Source organism: Melospiza georgiana, chromosome 1, assembly GCF_028018845.1.
Source record: "Melospiza georgiana isolate bMelGeo1 chromosome 1, bMelGeo1.pri, whole genome shotgun sequence".
Lineage (NCBI taxonomy): Eukaryota > Metazoa > Chordata > Aves > Passeriformes > Passerellidae > Melospiza > Melospiza georgiana.
In genome coordinates this window covers 26221835-26240841 of record NC_080430.1, presented here as the reverse complement: position 1 = coordinate 26240841, position 19007 = coordinate 26221835, and the positions used below count along the sequence as shown (strand labels likewise).

General features: G+C 42.3%; 1 protein-coding gene across 2 annotated transcripts; it reads right to left on the bottom strand.

Moving 5' to 3' along the window:
* Nucleotides 1–5852: 5852 nt before the first annotated feature.
* Nucleotides 5853–17780, bottom strand: C1GALT1 (core 1 synthase, glycoprotein-N-acetylgalactosamine 3-beta-galactosyltransferase 1). Of its 2 annotated transcripts, none has more exons than XM_058028962.1 (4): nt 17714–17780; nt 11392–11631; nt 9102–9769; nt 5853–7904 (listed from the first exon to the last, which is right to left on the bottom strand). In XM_058028962.1, the coding sequence occupies exons 2-4, from the start codon at nt 11612–11614 to the stop codon at nt 7695–7697; spliced, it is 1101 nt and encodes a 366-aa protein (XP_057884945.1). In that variant the 5' UTR covers nt 11615–11631; nt 17714–17780; the 3' UTR covers nt 5853–7694. The 2 variants fall into 2 exon arrangements, with proteins under 2 accessions (XP_057884945.1, XP_057884937.1); XM_058028954.1 differs by lacking the exon at nt 17714–17780 and adding an exon at nt 17049–17121.
* Nucleotides 17781–19007: the final 1227 nt, after the last annotated feature.

Genomic DNA, 19007 nt, shown 5'->3' with positions numbered 1-19007 from the left:
CTCTATTCAGATACAAATTTGAAACTCTATTGCCATGAAGGCATCTTTCTAAGACTGTTCACCTCTCTGCAAAAGTGAAAAATAAGACAGTGACTTCAGCAACGCTCAGAAGACAGTTGGAAAGCTCGTGTTCCTTTCCAGACCACATTGCTACAAGTAATTCCCTCTTCCCGAGGAAAAATTTTTCATACTTCTTTAGCACAACTGGCTGCTGGAATCTCCAGCCAGTCCACTTGTCCATCCTACCAAATTGAGAAGTATTTTAAGCACTAAGTGATAAAACCTGCCTCCAACTCTTGCTTCGAAGTGATTGGCTTTAGGCTGACTATAAAACCTGCTGTAAGTCAGCAAGTTTACTGCAGACAGGTCTGTCTGTCTGTCTGTGGGATCATACACGGCCTTCAGCTCCCATTGGTACCATGTACTCCTCAAACAGCACTTTGCAGATCAGGTGGTGCAACCACTGACAGAAAAAGGAAACTAAAAAGGAGAAAGGATAGGAATGTTTAAAAGACAAAGCACGCCTCCGAAGAAGGGAACACCTGAGCTATGGCAAAAGAATTGACACTTTCTTATCCCCACAGGTGTGTAACACAGAAGTGGATGATGTTTTGGTCAGTACAGTGCAGACTCTAAAACCTGAGGCTTCAGCCTCCCTAAATAAAAGAAAGCTTACAGAAGAGCATTTCTGGGGAGGAGGAAAAAAGGGGACTGTACTGGTCCTGTCGTATCACAACAAAGGAGCAGCATTATACACAACAGAACAGGGGCTGGAGATGTCTGAAAAGGAGGAGAGTGTGTGGGACACAGCTCAAAACCACACCAAGTCCAAATTAAAGTGTTAACAAAAACAAACACAGAATTAGCCTCCCTCCAATGTTCTTTTTACTAACAAGTGACAAAAAAATCTTTACAGTTTATTTTTATTGGCATTTTAAGAAGTCTTGGACCATATATTAGAAAGCTGAAAAAAATGAAGACCTCAGGCTACATTTCTGAATTAAATAACCACTTTCCCTTTAAAAATGCCAAATATCACCCTAACCTAGAAGTGAGATCCCATGATCCATCTGTTTTCCCAAGTCTGTCTTAAATTTCTATACACGTGTAACAGTGAAAATGTTCACTGCAGAGCCCTGATTTTCTCACTTACTCTTCATACAAGTCAGAAAAAGCTCCTCACCACCAAATTTCAGGAACCCATGGAAGGGCTTCATTAAGGTGAAACATTGTCAGAAAGGAAGACAGGCTACTAAACATTCAGGAGCAAGAGCTGGAATGAGCAATACAAAAGCTTATCTTCCCTGCAGCTTAGAACAAACTTAGCAGTTCCTGGGTGTCAAATGTTTACTTACTTTTTAGTTGGCACTAGTGCACAGGGAAGAGTTCTAGGAAAATTCCCTTGAGCAAATGAAGCTTTCTGTGAACTGGCGAGAAGAGCTTACCGTCATTTGTGGACATTGCACTGTGCCTGCAACTTCTGGTAATCAAATGGGTGAGTCTGTTATACATTGATATTGTAAAAAAATCCAAAAAGCAAGCAAATCAAACACACACTTATGAAACAGCTTTTATCCAGTGTAGCAGCTGCAGCTTTTGCTCTGCTCCAGCACTTGCATTGCCCTGCAATGTGTTGGATGTAGTCTGATCCCGACAATTTGTAAGTTACAGCAGCAGCACCACATGAAAGCATAAACTTTGCCTGAAACTTGACAGGAGCTTTTCTGGTCTGTTCAATTGGCTCTTGTTCCCCTAAATATCGCAGCCTATGAGCTCAGTTAAACTGGTTGCCACCCGTTTGCTGCACTTGGAAATGAAACAGTTAATTAAGCCGGGTTAATGGTATTAGCAGGGTCTATTACAGTACTTAAGGTAATGACACACAGCTGTACTGTGCTTCTGCCAACACCTCCTCCAACAGCCAGAGTTCCAGATGTGAAGACACCTCCCAGCTGTCCAAGTGCCAGCACTTTTACTGCTCAATGCTGTTCTGCACAAACATTTAGGCTAGAAAGCACAACTTTTAAATTTTAACAGGTCTTTTTCTTTTTAGAAATAAGAGTTTCACTGAAAGAATTAACTTTTTTTTAAACAAGATGGTTAATTTTGGACAGTTTTGCTTTATTTCTGAGGTATCAGTTGTAGTCAGTTCACTCAGGAATCTGTAATAACATGGAGACACTGAAGAATCAGGACAATGCAGAAACAGCTGCCTGTTTATGTGAATCTGGTACTAGCATTTAATCATTTTACACTTTAAAAATCTACTATCTTTTTTATGGCTAGTTTGCTATTTTGTTAATTGCATAAATATAGAATCATAGAATCATAACAAGTGAGAAAAGCTTTTTGAATTTCCCATACCCACCCTAGAGAAAAAGCAAGAACATTTTTATTAGACTGTGCTGCTATGCAACACCACTAGCACGCAGAAGGTGTAAATGAAGACAGACATGAACTGTGTATGAGATAACTTATTTTATTTATTCAATTCTCAACTTAATTTTGATGCTAAAAATTGGTCAAAGGCACTTCAAAGAAGGTATTTAAGAAACAAATCCATATGGTGACCATTCCAGACAAATCACCAACTTTTATCTGCCATTAGGAACACAAGTATCTATAATTGCAAAGTGAAACATTCACAGGTTTTAAGTGGAGCATACTGTCCAGCAGCAATATTTAATTCTTTTAGACTATTAACAACATTTGTGGAGTATTTTAAATACAATATGGTAAAACAAAGCAAATTACACTTTTGGAGTTCCACAGAAGATTTCTTGACAGAAAAAGGACAAAGACTGCCTTTCCTAGTGGTCCTGTATTGAGGGGTCTATTTTTATCTGTGCGTGCACTGTCAGCATCAGTAACAGGTACAGCAGAGAAATAACCCACACTTTTCTGTCATACAAAGACAAAACACCCTGCTCAGATAACAAAGCATTTATAACAGGTCTATCAATCAGCTACTCAAATACTGACATTTATACTTCTGAAAGCATGACAGATCAAATGGTAACAGCTGAAGAAAAAGTGATTTTTAATATACACCCCCACCAAAGCAAAGCAAAGCAAAGACAGTGTCCTTAAAGGCAAAAGTACTGTGAAAAGAGCTTCCACAAAATGAGATGGTATAATCACCGGTGTAATCTCTTAAATAACACAGACTGCAAAAATTAATTGGGAGTAAAAGAAGATTAAAATTGGTCTTTTTTTGCAAACAAAGATTAATACTCTCCTCTGCAAACAAATACTAATACTATCCTCTGATTAAGACTAGTGATCAGAAAGTAACTTCTTGCCATTGTCAATCTTTCCTGAAGTGAAATCACATTAACCACTTTCTTAAGTGAAATCACATTCAACCACAAAGTTAAAATGTTACTCTGTCACACAGGGGGACACTCCCACATCCACTGCCTAGTAATTTCAAGAAAATAGTTCAAAACTTTTAGATGGGTAATTTAAATCACTATGGTGCCAAGGAAAGCTTTTCGGTTTTAGAAAATCAAGAAACATCTTTCAGAAACCAAACCACAGAGAAATAATCTGCATGGCCTAAGTAAGCCCACGTAGCTGTGCCTCAGGCAGTCTCTCCATCTGAAATACAGTCTCCTTGGGCTGCAAAAATTCTCAAACTCAGCAAATACTTTCTCAAAGCACAAAGACCCAAGAGTGAAATAACAGACTACTAATATTAGTGTAATATTGTATAGTATAGGTGGCCTTTGAGTCCTAGTAAAATATCTGTATTGAACTTGAATATCTGTATATAGGCCTTGCCTGGTAAGTCCCGGTTGTTCTTGATGGGCTGCAGCTGCCATGTCCTTCAGTGGGCTGCAGCTGTGGCTAGTGAAGATAACTAACTGGGATAAAAGGGGGGTGGGCTGGCCAGTCAGGGAGAGCCTTAGAGGAGCCCCTGATTAAGAAGGAACAGCATGCAGAAGAGGGAGTCTGTGCTGTGAAGATCTGCAGCCATAAGAAAACACTGAGAGAAGGTGTGGGACTCTAGAAATCTAATAACAACAGAATGGGACTCTAGAAATATCGTAACAACAATTGTAACCCCGATGTGATAGAGATAAGACAGCCAAGAGCTGTGGAAAAGCATGGCCCTTGAGCCAGGAGCTGTGGAAGAAAAGTCTGAGAGTTGCCAGGGATAAGACAGCCAAGAGCTGTGGAGGAACATGGCCTTTGAGCAAGGAGCTGTGGGGAGGAACATGGCCTTTGAGCCATGGGAGAACGTATGGTATTGTACTTGAATATCTGTGTAACTGTTAACTCTAAGCAGGATATGTAAATATCTCTATGTAAAACCTGGTTCTGTAAGTAAAAGAAAAGGGGGAAATATAGTATAGGTGGCCTTTGAGTCTAGTAAAATATCAGTATTGTACTTGAATATCTGTATATAGGTCTTTCCCTGATAAGCCCTGGTTGTTCTTGATGGGCTCCTTAATTGGGTGGCAGCTGTGGCTAATGAAGGTAGCTGGGATAAAGGGGGTGGGTTGGCTGGTCAGGGAGAGCCTGGAAAAGAAGAAAATGCATGCAGAAGAAGGAGTTTGTGCTGTGAAGATCTACAGCCGTAAGAAAACACCAAGGAGGTATGGGAGTTTAGAAATATGATAACAACAGTATGGGACTCTAGAAATATAACAATAACAATATTGTACATGAAAATTATACTGTTCACATTCCAACCTTGTCCACTGAGGCTTCTGAAGGCGGTGAGATAGAAACCAATTATTTCAGAGGTATCAGCTCATGGTTATGGCAATACAATTCAACAGAGAACAACAGGACTCTGTTATAATCACAGAATGTAAAACCTGATACTTTTCTAGCTTGTCTGGAAAGAAAAATAATTCTTTGCAGTGCTGTTATAAAGGCAAAAGAAATAGATTCAGAGGCCTATGCACAAGGACACTTTAAAACAAAAACTGACATTTAAAGAAAAGGCTACTTATTTCTCCAGACAGGCCACCCATTTCTCACAAGGTAGTATGTCCTCAGTCTTACTCCCTTCAGAAAGGGAACTTGCTCCTTTACTTTTCCAGTCTCTCTGTGGTCCTGCACATTTTGTGGAAGGGGATATTCCCACCCTGCTCTGCTAAACCCACAAGCCTCAGCTGGGCAGCAGATATGAACTAGAACTGCTGCTGAGAAAAGGCTTCACCCTGAGCTCAGCAGTGGCTGGTTTGCCTTGTTATCCCAGCAAACAACCTGTGTGGAGCTCAAACATCCTGCTTCCTCCTGTCCACCTGAGACATGCTGGATGAAACTGGAAAGCCAGACACAGCATAGTCAGGGCAGTAAGGAACAAGAAGAGGAAACGCTTCACAGGACAGCACAGGGCAAACACACGACACAAATCTGCAGAAAATATGCAGAATTAGTTCTGCCTGTTGTGGTAGAAAATCTTTAAATCCCCATGGATGAACTGAAAAAGAAAGAAATAAAGAAACTGTACAGTAGCTCAACAGATCTTTTACATGGGCTGAATTTACAAAGAGATTAGGTTGGGATCTCAGTTTCATTTTGTAACTTCTTTAAGTATTCCTGAATATTTTAACTCCTTGTTTGAACAATGCCATTGGAGTTATCAATTCCATATGGATTTCACAATACAATTGGTTTGTGCTGCATGTGGGATAAACATTTAGCCCACAGAAGGAAGCACCTTTCAGCATGTTAACATCCACTGTCCTCTGGACAAGCATCCCTCTGACTACAGCAAACTGGAGACTTTCTCCTTTCTTTAACCAATGCAGTTTTAATGGTCTACTTAACTGAATTAAGTAGAATTAACATAAAATAAAGCTCGTGTCCCTATCAGTACTTCAGAAGCAGTGCTGCTCAAAAAGACCAACAGATTTAACCCTGCAGGAACTATTTAACCAATACCTGATAGATAAACTCAGCCTACATTCAGGCAGAGAAGATGCATGCAGCATTTCAACACCATGAGCTGTTTCAGTAATTACCATTGTGCTGCAGAGCAATGCTCAGAAAGAAAGTAATGACTTTACTGTTGGACAACAGAAAGAACTCCAATCTGTACTAGAACTACCTTTGGGAAAAAAAAAAAAAATCCAGTACTTTATGGTAACATCATCTTCCAGGAACATCCTGAAGGACCAGCAGTAGTAAATAAGGCTGTCTGCTACCACTATGTGCCCTTTTAAAAACAAAGACTGGAGGTAATTAGGTTATGTCCAAATTCATCAATATGATGAAAGTGAAAAATAACAAAGATGAAGAAACTTCTGTTCAAGTGTGGAATAAAACACAACATGTCACGCTTAATCCCATTCTCCATACTGCTATTCACTCAATTTGAAAAGGAGAAAACCAGAACGTTTTATATTAACTCTAGAAAACATACATGTGATCTCTGAGAAAAAAAAATATCAGTAATTAAAACAACTGTTTTGTCCCTCCCCAAGAAAGTTAAGGGCAGAGATACTTATGAAGTAGTGGAAAAAGTTAATGCACTTTGAAAGATTCCTGCATTTTCCTGCATTCAGGCCTGCTTACATGAATAACTATGCACTTCAGCTCCAAAAACAGTAAAAAAAAAGAATCATTTAACACTTTGTGCTGAAAAAGGTAACAAGAAGCAGATACAGAAAAAAATTTTAAAGTGGAAGAAAAAAATGTTCAGAAAAGTGAAATTAAGTACTTCAACCAAATAAACTGGCTTTGGTGCAGTTTTATAATAGGACATTTCTCGATCTGAGGATTTTAACCTCTAGTGAAAATTAAAATGGAAACAAACTAATTATAATAGTGGCTGAAACCAAGTTGTTACAATGCAACTTCACTAAGATCCTATTCTTCCTGGTTTATGTGGCAGGTGGGATGAAAGAATAGAAAACAGACTTTTATTTTCAAAAGCATCTACCTTAGGCTGAGAAATGCTAAGATGAATTTTTATATCCATTCAACCAAAAGGATAAGTTAATAAAACTGAAAAAAAAAAGAGCCACAGGCAAATATGTAAGCAGCTTGCATCACCTCAGCAATTTAAACTACAGCAGCTGTTTCTGGTTTCTCTCCAGAAGAGTATTCCTCCCCGAAAACTTGATATTGTTTTCCACAACAGAATTCAAAACTTTATAAGTAATTCACAGCAGTGAATTCTGTTTCTCAAACAATTCAGATTAATCTTGTGGGTGAAATTCTGCCACTCTGTTGTTAAGGCAAAGCAGACTGGAGAACCTAATTCCATGTCTCTGCCTTACTTTTAGGGCAAGGTACAGAAAGTAACTTCAAGAGGTTGAGAATACTTCAGAAAGCCATCATGATGTGTTTCACTGGGCAGCATCCAATTTCTAATATTAGAACTGACTTAATGGAAAGGAAATAGAGGAGAACAGAAATGGGGTACGATCATCTCTGAACCTGTCCACTATGATTTTCATACAAATTCTCCCAAATATTATTGTGCCAGAGCAACCTCCAAATTCACAGCTTTAGGGCCCCAAATCTTTGTGGGCAGAGCTGCAAGGTCACACCACCCCAAGCAGTCAGAGCAGCACCAGACTCTACTGTACACAGGGTGACTGGAAGTGCTGCCAACTTGATTTTTGAAATAAGAATCGCCAGGAGTAATTTCAGTCCGCAAGCTTCATGCACAAGTTTGAGGAGACTCTTACTCATGGTACTGGCTTCTTTTTGGTTTCTTCAAACTCCAATTAGCTCTCAGAAGATTTTTGCTTTAGCTTTTGATCATTCTCAAGTGCTTCATTTTTGCTCTGCGCTTCTGGATTCTTTGATGAATCAGGATTGTACCTATACAAATACCCATATGGACGAAGATGATAAATCAAATATTCCAAATGATACATAGTCACAGAGTCAACATAGTGGAATGAAACTGCTAGATCAGAGCAGCATCCAGGACCCTGAAACACAAAACAAAGCAAAACAATCAACAAGAATTGCCAAGCATGCCCTGGATTAAAGATCTGGAGAGAATTCAAAGAAATACTTGATTTAATGGTAAGAAATCCACTACTATCAGTCATATGTATACTTCAAAAGTTAATGCTAGGCAAGGAAAATGTACCAGACATATCTGCCAAGGCATCCTTCCAAAATGAAGCTGACAAAGTCTCTTGCTCCTGTGATCAAGCCAGTGAAAAAACTAGCTGCCTTCATTAACGTCAGAGGTTTTCTGCTTTTCCATTTTTAATTTTTGATGCTGGGGTTTAAACAGCACAAAGAAGCAGCAAGCAGGCCTAAATGAGTAACATTTATATATGAAACAATAAATGCCTGTTACTTATGTCAGCATCCAGACAGAATGTATAAACAAAATGTGTGTGTACGTGCACCTGTTTGTGTTGACATATTATACAGTTTGGCAGTATTGTCAGTATCTAACTTCCTACTGATAAAAACCTGTAACAAGTAATTGCAGAATTTTCTTTTAAATGTCTTGATTTCATTGACATTCAAGAGCTATAGGATCGGTGTTAACAAATTTGTAAAAACTTCTATTTTATAGCTCAAGTTTGAGAACACTTTCCTGGAGCACAGTTTTGGGGTTTCTTTTTTCAGCAGCTTTGATTGCAGAGTTGCTAATATTTCAAATCCAACTGGAACGAAGATGAAATATTTAAAAACACCAAAGAGAACAATTGCTACGTAACTGTCATTGTTTCAACACTAATGAAGTTTGATCAATATAGTTTGACTTTGTCACCAGGTGCAGTAGTCTCTGTCCAAGCACAGGTAGGACAGGACAGGACCACACAGGCAATTTCCATTCTGAATCAGTTACAGATGGAACTGTCCACAGCTCAGCCACCCAGCACTGCAGCCTGAGCTAAAGCTGCTGTATGACACTAAATACAGTGTCATACAGCAGCTTTAAGCTACAGAAATGCTTTAGCTGCTGAATACAAGTATAAAAATAGATTGCTGCTTTACAATGAAAAAAATCTACTGAAGAACCAGACTCTTTTTCAGCTTTAATATGTAAAAATTCCAAATCCTGTTTTTGAATTCTTTCACCTAATGCTAATTCACACATCACAGGCTCACACACATCATAAGATGCACTTGACAAAATGGACACCAGGCTCCTCAGGACTCACCTCTACAGCAGGATAGTAATTGTAGTTCCAGTACCAGAATGTTTTTGGTAGGTATCCTCTGATTAAGTGATGTTCTGGAACGAATGGATGAAAGGTTTCTCTGCCACTCGTATCCCTAGAATCTCCTGCTTCCACATTGATGATCTCCATGCATTTTCCTAGTGCTAGATCTTCAATAGAGGAACTGTGAGTGCATTTGTTCGTTTTAAATGCAGCAACAAATCTCTTCAGAGCTTCTTTGCTCAGAACATATCCTGCTCCTCCACTCATGTAGCCCTGTTTCACATAAGGCTTAAACCTTCTCCCAAAGTATATTGGTTGCTCAGGACTGTATTTTGAAAGAAGCCATCTCAAATTGTCCAATATAACATATGTATCGTCATCTGCTTTCATAAACCAATCAGCATCATCAAAATAATGGTCATATACATATTGAAAAGCTTTAATAGTCTTCCAGTACAGTTGATCCCTGCCTTCTTTGGTTTCTAGGCCCACAGCTGGGAAGTCTTTATTTTCCTCAGAGCTCATAAAAAGTACTTTATTACAGCGTTGGGCCCAAGTGGCCTTAACATGCTTGGCTTTCTTTTCTAGATTTTGAGGTCCAGTCATGACCCAGCACAGTATTTTCACTTTGTGATACAGTCCTTCTGCAATATTTTTATCCTCATCTAAAAAAAAGAGGAAAGTTGTAAAACCATATTAGACATGATTGCCAAACAACTAACGGCAACATCCCCCTCCTCAGATACTCTGTTTCTAGATAGAAAAGACATGCAGACAGAAAAGAGGCTTTTGCTTCCAACTGTACCAGTTAATGAACTCCACACTAGATTCTGGAAGGAAACAAACAAGACTCTCAAAGATTAAAATTCTTAAAGCTATTTCAATTTCACAAGATAAAGGAGAGTGTAAGAGTTATATCAAAATGAGTGTCTGTTCAGGGAAGTGTGGCTTTAGCAAACCTTGATTTCTACATAAAAACTGCTCACAGGCAACCTCTTTATGGTCTTGGAAGACTAATGAAAATTTTAAAACAGAGTATTTTTGCCATTCACAATGAATACAACTCAATTATTACAACACAGAAAGCAAATAAGCTCTTTTATATATATTCATGTTAACAAAAAAAACCTAATGGATATTTCTAAACCAGCAAAATGTGTTTTAAGAATAAAGCAAATGGTAAACCAGAAATAATTTATCAGATTAAGTAATTTATGATACTGTGAAACTACTGTTATTGTTGATAACATGTTTTTATTTGCACCAATACAGCAGAATAAAGACAGTTATCAGAGGTGTGAAACAATGTTTTTCAAAGCATTCATTGCTCTTAAAGAAACATTTTCACTTGATACATACAGAAAGATTTTAGCTCACATAAAAGAATATTTCATGGACAGTGAAATCTGCATAACTGGTACTAAAATATTCCTGCTTACATTTTATGCAACTATAGATCAGACTTCTCTGTGACAATGTTCTACAATCACATGTGAAACACAGACTCGTCTTACAATGCTTGGAGTTTAAATATGTCTAAATTCACAATTCCTTACTAACATCTTCAACAAATGCATTGCAGCGCAATTGTTCTCATCCAAGCTGTCCCTACTCAAACATCCTCTGTATTTGGGATTTAGAATGAACTCATTTAATGAAATATATAAAGTGTAAAAGTATTCCTGAAGTATTGGAAGGGTCTACCTTCCCTGGAAAAATAAAAATAACCAGAGTGCAAGAGAATTTCTCTGGCTTTGACTGCAAACAGCAATCTGTGCAATCAGCTTGGCAAATCATACCCACAGTGACTCCCTTTGCCCCCCTGTTCCAAGTTTGTGTTTTACTGATTGTACCAAAAAGCGATTTTTAAAAAATTGTATTTTGTCTTTATCTTAGAGGCTAGATCAAAAGTTAGAAGTTGTCCAAAATTAGCTTCTTAAGGCTAAAAAGCAATCCAGCCACATCTACAATGCTAGCAAAGATATCTGCTTAGCCAAACTGCCATTTGGTGTCACTAGCTCATTTGAGAAGCTGCTGCTCCACAAATCTGGATGCACAAGTTGGACAAACAGCTGGACTCTAAAGGAAAAAAATTACTACTATAATAAAAATGTAAAAGAAAACCACTATTCAGTAGACCTCAGGAGAAAAAAGTTATTTAGATGTAACCTGAACATGAGGAAACTGAATAAAAATGATTCATATAAATTCTTGGCAGTGAAGAGCAATGTTTTGCAATGCATGAAAAGGAAGGACATTTGCTAACCAGTCAGGTGTAACACAATACCTTTATGCTGTCCAGCATCTGCATTGAAATTCATTTGTCCTTGCAGCTGATTGTTGTCAGTATCTGCTGAGTGCTGACCATGTGGATCATTGTGAAGAACATGAGGCTGGATCTTAACCTGTTCTTCTAGTATAATGCTGAACAGAAGGTAGCACACAAAAAATCCTATTGCTGAGCCGAAAGTGAAGGTCAGAAGGTTCATCAAAGACTTAGAAGAGGCCATCTCCTGAAGGTGAGACACTGTCAAAACCAAATGAAAAATACATTAGACTCAACATAGTAATCAAATCTAAAACTATAGGAAGAAATCAAGAACTAAATCTCTGAAAGCAGAGAACTCAGCTCTAGCTTAGTTTCAGCTGCCTCGGGCTTGCATAGAAATTTAAGTCCAAGAGCAATGCAAATATCAGTATAAAATTGTACATCCATTGAGAGTGGCTGTACAGGAAAAAAAAAACTATTAATTACATTTATAAAACATTTAAACAAGAATGTATACACTGAAGTGCAGTAGCTTTATAAAACTGTAATATACATACACTTTTTTATTCTATTTTATTCTCAGCCTACAACACTGCACTTTAAAATGTAATACCTGAGTCTATTATGAAGCTAAAAGATGATGAACAATGGCAATCTACAGGTCAATATACAAAATGGTCACAAAATGTTCTTAAAACTCCAGCCAAATGTATATTACAGGAATTCTTAACATATGTCCATGACAGGCAGATTTTGAAGAGTTATAAAAGAAAATCTACTCCCAAAGTAGGGCAGTTGTCCTTACACTTTTAGGAATTACTGAGGATTGACTTTCAGAAAAAAGAGTAAGGCAACATTTGAATTTTCATATAGAAACACTAATCTTTCAAAGGAAGAGAAGAAGCAAGTAGATCAGCCTTGAACCTCTTCTACACTTAAAAATCTTTGTATTCCAGTAATAAAACACCCCTTCATATCAGCCACACCCTTGCTCCTCAAAAACTACAGGACTTCACTGACCATTTTTATTAAACCAAATCAGCAGCTATGCCTGCATAAAGGGAGTTCTATGCATCAAAAATGAGTGTGAATTTTAATATATTAAACACTTGAAAACCAATTTCAAGTTGTTGAAAGCTTTTCATCTTTGGAAAAAGTTATTTTCTAATAACTCATGACTAAACTACAAAAACATTGACTAATAAATACACACTGAATTCAAGCCAGAGCCTTACAAACAAGTCAATGATGTTCCCTCCATTAGGATCATTATTAATGACAGTGAGCAGAACCCAATTTAGTTCATGAGAGAGCCCAAAAAAGAAAATTATGGACTGCACAGAGCATCGATGAAAACCATCGATCAGAGAGGAGCTGCAGCCACCAAAACAACTCATTTAGCCTGCAGCCCCTGCTCTCACTGCCTGGGCACGTACTGGAAACAGCCTGTCCCCAGGCAAGCTGCATCAATCACTGTGCAGCAACACACTCCAAACTCCAGCTTTCTGTCTGCTCTCCTGAACACGTGTGTGCATCTTGTTGGGCTGGCACTGTCAGAAATCCATCAGATTCACTGTACACATGCAGATCAAGAACATTTGAGAGTGAAGCAGCTCTTACATGTGGTAATGCTTTTCTTTCCACGCTGCTAGAAACAGGAAAGAAATTTGAAAATGCAACTCAAAGCACAAAATAAAAGTCAAGAAATATACAGGGCATATATATATAAAAATTATTATAGCTGTGGGTGATAAGGAGTTGTAGTTATTTAATATGAACAAACACATTATGCAATTTTTTAATTGCCAATCATCTTCTCTAAATTCAGTACACATCTTGGTGGAGACAAATGATTGCCTTTAGACATCATGTCACAAAGTGAAAAACTTACTGTCGAATCATTTGTGACCCAGACCTTAAAAAAATTACTTGGTTGACAGCTTTATTGTCTTGTCCATTGTCTTGTACACCACTAAATTGCGAAAAAAAAAAACATGAAAATTTTTATCAGGTACCCAAAAAGAAAAAAAAGGATCTGCTGTACTAAGATTATTTTTGTTTGTTTTTGCTTTCCCTATCTCTCACCACAAAGTCCCCTCAAAATTTGCAATTTACACAGGGAGATGGCCAAAATAAAACAATGCCTTCTTTTGGTACATTCAAAGTGGGAAAATATACAAACCCATGCATGCCCACAGGGTACCTACACCACCTTCTAGAAGAAAAGGTTTCCACTGTTCTACTTTCCAATATTAGGTGTTTCTCTGCCATACAATTTCAGTTATCTGCTCCAACACCTGTTAAAATTACTCTTGCTAGGAGAGAAAAAAAATGAAAATAACTTGAAAATAATTACTGCTCATTTAAGTATGAAATTATGTACAACTGAATTCTACAGAAAAAAAAATTAAATGTGCTGGAAATGCTGAGAAATGGAAAAAGCACACCCATCACATTGGAAATCAGAAGCTGATTTGGCAGTACTTCACACACAAAGAGGATTTCTCAGGGCAGGTAGTAGCTGTATTTCATATTTGATACAAAATGTCTCTAATTATAGTTTTCAATCTAAAATAATCTGCTAATCATTCCATCAATTTTATACCAAAAGAATGGGTCACTATAAACATGTGTGGGTGTATATCCACATGTCTACAAACTCCAACAGTATACAGGGCAGAAATTTTTCATTTTTTATGAAAACTTGCTGTTTCACATAAATTGAGTACTTTAACTTGACAGCAAAAATAACACTACAGCATTACACTAGAAGAACCAGAAAATGCCTTAAAGGAAGGTCAGTTGTCAGATGATAAACATCCCCACTCCTTGCTGATATTCTCTTCTACACACAGATTTATTCTGGGGGAAGACAGGCAAAACAATAAAGGCCAGGCTGGATGAGGCTTTCAGCCACCTGAGCTAATGAGAGCTGTCCCTGCTCATGGCAGGGGGTTGACTTTAAAAGGAGTTGGATGATTTTTAAAGGTTCATTCTTCCTTCCAACTCAAACCATTTTGTGTTGTTATGAGCCTATGACATTTAGAGAAGGAAATGTCTATTTTTACTTCTTGAGTTAAAAAACACCTACAACAAAAGGCTAGGTTTGATTTTAATTTATGCTCCACTGCTCTATCGTGGAAGCTTAACTTCCAAATTCTATCACAATGTAAGAGTCATTGAAGATTCGGTTCTAAATTTAGGTTTCCTGAGTCAACAATTTCTACATCTTCAAGCTTACAGAAAAACTATTTTTCCTGTGTTAGGGGCTGCTGAACCTGGCAGCCCACTGACAACAAGGCTGCTGCAACTCCATGTGCCAGATCCAGCCAGGCTGAGGATGTATTCCCAGAGCTGTGCATGCAAAGATGCAAATACACATGGCTGACCACAGAGATCGGCACGGATAAAAACAAGTGTTCAGGCAGACACAAACATAACATAAAAGTGTTCAGGCAGACACAAACATGGCCTGGCCTTATGCTGCTCCTCCCCACAGCTGCCCGGGACAAAGGCCTGCTGCTGGGGAATATATACACACAATGTGGATCACTCTGTACCTGATCTCAGACCCTCAACCTACTCAGCAGCCAAGCCTGAATCCTCAGAGCCCCCAGAGCCCTGCTCCTTGTCAAACTGACGACCCTCTGATCTCACTGGTACCTGTCCCACACTTACAGCTGCCTCAAAGCCCGGCTCCCAAGCCTCTTAATCCTGCTCACTGCCTGGCCTGTGTGATACTCACGAGCAAGCACAGGCTGGCATCCTTGCCAAGGCTGTGCCCACGCACTCCGCTCTCCCTGCTAGGGGCACTGCAGGCACACGGGCCCCTGTGGCTCCCAGCTCCTGGGCATTAGGGCCTCGCTCACTGCAGTCCCTCCAGCTGCTGGCACAGAGATCCCTACAACTTACACCATCTCCAGCATCACTCAGAGCTCAGTATGCACACGAGAACAGGGCACAGAGTCCTCTCACCCAGCAGAACAGCTAGAAAGGCACCTTAATGAGAAAAGGGGACACACTGTGGCAAGCTGGCCTAGGACACAGTCAAACAGACTGACCAGGCCCTTTTATTTCCCCATACTTGTTCCTCCAGAAACCACCTTCCTCTAGCCCCTCCCAGGAGCACCCCATAATTTCATGCAGTCACAAGATGCTTGTCTCTTGCATCCCATGTGACCCATGCTCTCTAGGCAGTTAGCCCCCGATCCTGTGAGCTGTTCCCGACAGCCCTCCTGGGGACTGCTCTTGCTGCACGTCACACGTGGGCAGTGGGGCTGGGGGCTCCCCAGTGACAGCCCGGGGCTGACTCCTCTGATGACACTGTGCCTCTGTGCACCCCGCTGCTGAGCCTCTGAACACGCTCATCTAAATCACTGCTCTCACCCTGCTGCTCTGGTAAGGGCTTTGGGTCACTTCCACAAGCCAATGCAAATTTAAGGGAAAACTATGCAACATGAGTACATAGAGCTTGACCGCACCACCAAAAGAAAACAACCAAACCACTTTTAAAATTAATACTTTTACACAAACTCAGATGAACTTGGACCATGTACAGAAAAACATTAAACAAAATACCAAACAAACAAGTGGAAATACCCCAACCCCAAAACAACATAACGAAAAATCCCCCAAAAAACTCCACAGCCATCATATTTGGGATATTGAAATTTACAGAATGCAGAACATAACTCTAATTTTAAACATGTTTATCCCACTACCATTCCATAATCACTTTAAGATTCGATTAAGTTAAACCCACATACAGGGCTGATTATTTCTTGTATACCTTACTGAGGAATCAAGGGGGAAGCTCTGAGACCCCACGATGAAACAATGTAAATGTCCTTTGAGACCCGCATGATCAGCAATGAAACTGATCTCTACCACCACGTCCTTACCAGCCAAGCAACACATCAGAATAGACCAAAATGTAGGAAAAAACGTAGCTAGCTGCGCAAACACACCTTCTTCTGCTCCTGAAGTCACATTTATTGCTAGTTGCTCTGTATATTCGTATGCTTCTGAAATGCAGCTAAATGCACAAGTTGTGCATTCGCTAATGTTGTCTGCATCTAGGATTTCCGTGAGCCTCTGCAGTTTCCCATCGACTAAGCACAGATCGTATCCTTCCACTTCAAATATCTGATATTATAAGCATTCCTTTCAAATTAATTCCTGCTTGTTCTACCAGAAAATACAAACCATCAAAATACGCTACTTCGGCATAGGAGGCCAACAACCACACTGAAACGAGACGTGTAACAATCCACAGCACCGTGGAGCTGGAAGGAAGGTTTGGCTCCTCCTTCCTCATTCCAAAAGCTGACGCCGTCCTTCGGCAACAAGTGCCCGCGGCCGAAGCTCGGCTCCCAGCCCTCAGCCAGCGCTGCCCTCCCTGCGAGCGTCCGCCCAGGAAGTCCCCGCGGCGGGGGCGGGCGCGGCGGCTCTCCGGGCACCGCGCTGCCTCCGCTGGGCTCGGGGGGACTCGCGCTGCTCCAGGCATGCCCCTGCTCTGGCGCCTCTGCTTCCCAGGCGTGCAGCCGGGCACCTGCCGTCCCTTCTCGCCGCCGGGGTGACACGCAGGGCCCGGTCCCGCGGGCGGGACGCTGCCTCGAGGCCCGACCCCGACCCCGCTGCCGCCCCCAGCCCGGCCCGGCCCGGTCCCCGCTCACCTCTCGGGCCGCCGCGCGGGGCCCCGGAGCGCGCTCAGCCGCGCGACAGCGCGCGGGCACCCGCTGGGCGCGCGCAGGGCAGGCCCCGGCCCGGGCCCCCGCCGGCCCCGCCGCCCCGCGCCGCCGGCCCCATCGCGCGCCCGCCCCGCGCCATGCCGCGCGCCGCCCCGGGGCGGGCCGGGGAGCGGCGGCGACGCTGCCCCCCCGCGCGCTGATTGGCCGGCGGGCGGCCCGGGGGCGGGGCCTCCGGCACACGCGGCTTTAACCCCGTTCCCGCCGCGGCGCCGGCCCCGCCGCGTGGCAGCGCGCCCCCGTCAGCTCCGGCCCGTTCCACGGGAACGGGAACCCGGCCCTTCCTCCCCATCCGCAGGGAGCCCGGGCACGCCGCCGGGCCGCGCCGCGAGCAGCGCCCGCGCATCCCGGCTGCGGCGGTGGGCGAGGGCGGGCGCCCCAGGCCGAAGCCGCAGTGCGAGAGCAGTGACCGGCCTGTCCGCCCCGCGCTCGGCCCGGGCTTCGAGGGGTGCGGGGAAAAAATGTCCCGGCGGGAAGGGGAGGGCGCGGGAGGCACTGAGGAGCGCCCAGCGGCAGCTCCCGGCAGTCGGTGAGGGACACGGCCGGCGGTGCGTGCCCCGGGCAGCGGTGCCCCCGCCCCTCCGCCGCGTTACCTCGCTCCCGGCCGCCCGGTCCCGCCTGGCAGCGGCTGTGCCGGGCGCTCTCAGGCCGGGCTGCGGAGCTCCGCCGCGCTCAGCCCCTCATTTCCCCCACTTCAGCCGCGCTGGAGCCGCTGCTCTTCCAAAATACCATTAGGCAACTGCAAGGATGTTGCTAGGATACCGGGCCCTCTGCAATCGCTTCTTGTCTCCCTGCGCTAACGCTGCCTACCTTTCCAACAGCTCTTGACGTTTTTCTGTCGGTGATTTTCTTAGGCAAAAGCCATATTAAATAAGAGGATTTGGGGATTTGAAAGGTGTTTTTCATTACAGTGTAACTGAAAAAGTAGCATTTTGCAAGCATTGGATAGATAATGGAGTTCTGCATTTAACAGATAGAAGGTTTGTGTTGTGGTTTGTTTGGGGGGTTTGTGTGTGTGTGTTGTTTTTTAACTGGGCGCAGGTACGTGCAGAGAAGGACTGGTCCATGCTGAGGGCCATTAGTGTTTCTGTAAATGGCGGTCACTGCACACACTGTGGCTTTCCTGCTCTTCTCCGTCCTTTCTCCAGCCTGTTCATGGGTTCAGTCCAAACTGTAGGTTTCCCTCATCATAGCTGTAGATCTGTGTATTTTCCTTCTGTCTCCCCTCTCCCCAAAACAATTATCACCCTAGGAGTGTGCCCTTTCATCTCCATTTTCATGTCTATTTTTACTTCTTTTTCTGTGGACGATGGGTCACACAGAATCACAGAACCATTTAGGCTGGAAAAGACCTCCAAGATCACCGAGTCTCACCTATGACCGAACACCACCTTGTCAGCTTGACCATGGCACTAAGAGCCACATCCAGGCATGTCTTGAATGCCTCCAGGGACAGTGACTCCACACCTCCCTGGGCACTCCATTCCAATGTTTAACAACCCCTTCCATGAAGAAATTCTTCATGATGTCCAATCTGAGCCTCCCCATGTGCAGCTTGAGGCCACTTCCTCTTGTCCTGTCGCTGGCTGCCCAGGAGAAGAGCACAGCCCTCCCCTGGCTTCAGCCTCCTTTCAGGCAGCTTTGGGGGTGACGGGGTCTCCCTGACCCTTTTTTTTCCTTCAGGCTGAACACCCCCAGCTCTCTCTGCTGCTCCTCACATGGCTAACTCTCCAGACTGTTCAGCAGCTCCATTTCTGGACATGCTCCAGTACCTCAATGTCTTTCCTGAAGTGAGGGACCCACAGTTGGACCCAGTGCTTGAAGTGTGGCCTTGAGTCATTTAGGAGATGCTGAATGTACCAATTTAGGAAGCTCCCACATGTCTCT